Source organism: Austrofundulus limnaeus, unplaced genomic scaffold, assembly GCF_001266775.1.
Source record: "Austrofundulus limnaeus strain Quisiro unplaced genomic scaffold, Austrofundulus_limnaeus-1.0 Scaffold302, whole genome shotgun sequence".
Lineage (NCBI taxonomy): Eukaryota > Metazoa > Chordata > Actinopteri > Cyprinodontiformes > Rivulidae > Austrofundulus > Austrofundulus limnaeus.
In genome coordinates this window covers 725920-729517 of record NW_013952704.1, presented here as the reverse complement: position 1 = coordinate 729517, position 3598 = coordinate 725920, and the positions used below count along the sequence as shown (strand labels likewise).

At 34.4% G+C, this 3598-nt stretch overlaps 1 protein-coding gene across 1 annotated transcript in view; it reads right to left on the bottom strand.

Annotated features, from left to right (window-relative positions):
* LOC106526982 (complement factor H) overlaps positions 1-3598 on the bottom strand; it is a 24120-nt gene that overhangs the window by 5027 nt on the left and 15495 nt on the right. Inside the window, exons 5-7 of the mRNA XM_014021727.1 lie at positions 3300-3353; positions 2932-3093; positions 2676-2840 (exon numbers count right to left, since the gene is read on the bottom strand). Coding sequence (XP_013877181.1) covers positions 2676-2840; positions 2932-3093; positions 3300-3353 — 381 coding nt within the window. The remainder of the gene's footprint in view (positions 1-2675; positions 2841-2931; positions 3094-3299; positions 3354-3598) is intronic.

The following is a 3598-nucleotide window of genomic DNA, read 5'->3' as shown; positions in this document are numbered from 1 at the left end:
GTTGTTGTTGTTGTTGTTGTTGTTGTTGTTGTTGTTGTTGTTATTATTATTATTTCAGCGTCAGTCTGTGTTTCTCTTCATCTCTTCATATGAATCATAATTAACCCTTACACTGCTAGAGGTAGTGAGACTCACGTGTCTTACTGCACATGCCTGATCAGGAAATCTTTAATCCACCCAGTGGGTCTAGTAAGCAATCTGTGAACGTGCATTAATCACAGATTATTTACACCTGACTTGAATGAACCCACCTAATTGAGCGTGGCTTGGTGTTAGAGCAACTGATTACAGCTGTTTACAAGTTGAAGGCTAGTTCAACCTCGGCTTACAGCTCCTGAATTTAGAAATCTGACTTTTGAGAAATAGGCCTCAGATCAACTAATTTTTACACTCGTGAACTTCTTTAATAGTCATATACATGTAAACACATAATTTGTACAAGATTACCCAGTATCCCTTTGCTTTGTTCATGTGACAGGAGGTGGAAGAGGGAGGGGCTTTTCACAATCAACAATACATGGTGTAAAATAACACTGTTAAGTGTTATATAACATATACTTTTAAGTGTTACTTAACAGTGGACAGAGCTTATTTAGCTCTCTCCAGAGTTAAGACAACACTGGTTAAATTAACACTGTGAATTAACTCCAACACTGGCTGTCAGTTAACTCAGAAATTATTTAAAAAAAAACACTTCAGGAGTTAAAATCAACTCTGAAAAGTTTAACACTGAAATTTTAACACTCTGGTTTATTGATTTAAACAGTTATAATTAATATTACATGTTTGACATGTACTCTTTTTTTTTGACTGTTCCATTCTTCTGTTCATTTCATCTTTCCTCTGAGTTTCTCAAAGTTTCTTGCCTAAAATTCCACCTGAAGCTTAGTGAGATGTAAGAAGACTCTTCATTAGTTGAGCTGAAAACTCATTTATAATCCAGCAGCAAACTGAAACTGAGACAATCACAGCTGGAGCTCATTTCACAAATGTCAGATTTATWAATTCAGGATCTCAGCTGTAATCTGTTGCTCTAACACCAAGCCACGCTCAGTCAGGGTGACTCATTCAAGCTGTAAATCATTTAGGGCAGCAGTAGGCACAAAGCTGGGGGGGCTTGTGATAATAGAATATCAGGCTCTGACACTATTTTAAAGGTGAAGCTGAGGTTAAGTCATTTTAAATAATTTTTCACAGATAATCTGATAAATAAAATAAATGTATTTACTCTAACATTTTAATGCAAAGTAAAAAAATAATAAATTTAATAATTGTACGAAACACTGATTTCTGATCAGACACTGCAAAAATTAACCATCTACTCTGAATCATTTCAAATGAATAATAATCTGCAGTTTGACAGTTGCACTTGGTAAGACTTGTAAAGAAAACTTTTCAGGTTAACAAGATTAATAATCCAACATATTCTGATCTTGTTTTGTATTTTGGTCTAAAAACAAGATCAAAATGCATTTTAGCTGATATAAGATTGTAAAACTTGATTAGACGAACAGTTTCTGCAGTAAAATGACTCTACTGCTCAGAAACATTAACAGATTAAATAATCTCCACTTTAAACCTGGTTGGCACCAGGTTAGTTTCAGAGCACTTGTTACAATGGAAACATAAGCATTTCCCCTCTCATGCAACRGATTCATTCAGGTTTACACCAAAATCCTGGCTTTATCCCTTAACCAAGATTCATGCAATAGTCTCCATGTCACGAACCACTAGATGGTACCAAACAGTCAACAAAACATTAGGAGTGACGTAAACAGCTGCTCGTTCTGAGGTTTAACTGCTCTGTATTTGTTTCTCCTGATCAACACTAACACCAACAGCAAGGTTAGGTTCACATTATACTGTTACATGTTTTAAACATGTAACAGTAGAAAACTAGGTGAAAATCACAAACTTTATCACGATACAATATTACATTGATATGTTTGGATGATGATTCAATATTTCTCGATGTGACAGAGTCTGTCACGATATGATTTCGATTAAACTCAATTCACATCTGCGATCGCTATATTGCGATATCATCTGTCCATCTAACACAATGACTGTACTAGATGGGCATTTGATATCGATTTGCATCGAGAATATGATGACGATATAGATTGATATTTTCATTTTGCCTCAATATAACTGACATGAACCATTCAAATCGATAAATCGATGTAGATCGATGTATCGTTACACCCCTACAGGAAACCTTGTGTTGTTCCACAATAAKGACTCAAATTTAGATCCTGAGCAGTCACAGTAAACTAGCAAAGATTAGCTCCTTTTATTCAAAACTTTTAAAGCTTACATAAATGAAATATAACAGATATTCCTGAAAATCAAACAGACCTTCTGATTTAGGAGAAAGTCTGGTAGATTTGGACTAAACCAAGTGAAGCTACTGGATGTACAGTATTTTCAAAGGTTTGACTCATTTCAAAACTCTAATTTGTTATTGATTTATCAGATACAAAGTTTCTTTTTTTTAAATCCAACCATAAATCTCATAGCTTTCAGTTCAGAGTTGCTGCATAAAGATCTTCTGTTTCTGTTTTTTTCTGCAGAATCATCGATCAAAAACTGAAAGATTCAAACCGTTTCTGTACCTGCCGTTTAGTTTCATTTAATGACTTTTTATGATTTATTAATATTAAAACTATACTTACATCTGGTCTTCTGCAGTTTTCCATTAACACACTTGACCACAGAGTAATTGGTAAAAATATGCACATTTGTGCAATCCAGCTCCTTCGTTTCACCATTTTCTATATATTCAACTCCAACATTTATTAAGTCAGGATATTCTGCAGTGTTCATTTTACAGAAGTTCTCTGTACAAAAAGAAAATAATAAAAACTTTTTTCCACTGGTTTTGATAAACGACTGAAATAATAAAAACCATTAGTGTTGACTTGCTCCTACCTTTGCAGGTGGGGACTTCAGACCACTTTCCGTTGCTGTGACACACCACTGTCCCTGGACCCACCAGCTTGTACAGGAGTACACATCTGTACTTCAGAGAACGTTGTCCATCTTGTTCTCTTAAACTGTTGGGAACATCAGGGAATTCTCCACATTTGTCAACTGAAAAGAAAAAAAATTTAACGTTTTCAGCCAACATTTTCTCCTCCATATCACAGAGAGGTCCACTTTGTCAACAAATCTCTCTGAGACCCAACTCTGTTACCTGTCAGCTACTCAGAGAAATACAAATGAGCAGCTGTTGTGTTAGATTTAAACATTTAATGACAAATATAATGGAAATAAGCAAATAAAATCTACTTATTTACTTGATAAAAACAGTTGAGAGTCTCCTTCATTCGACTCTGAGAGAGCTGCAGATTCTGGAAGAGACAGAACATAAACATCTCTTAGAATTCTGTTTTTATTGGTTTATTTAACTAGATCCTTTAATTCTGTACATTATAAGCCCAGACAGGCCCATATTTCCTATGAATACATTTGAAGTTCAACTAGTCTTATTTTCACAAAAACAAAACTATTTTTCTCTTTTTTGTGTGTCACTTCAGTAGAAAATGAAACCAAATATTAGTTTATTTAGTTTATTTATTTCTTCATCATCAGTGAC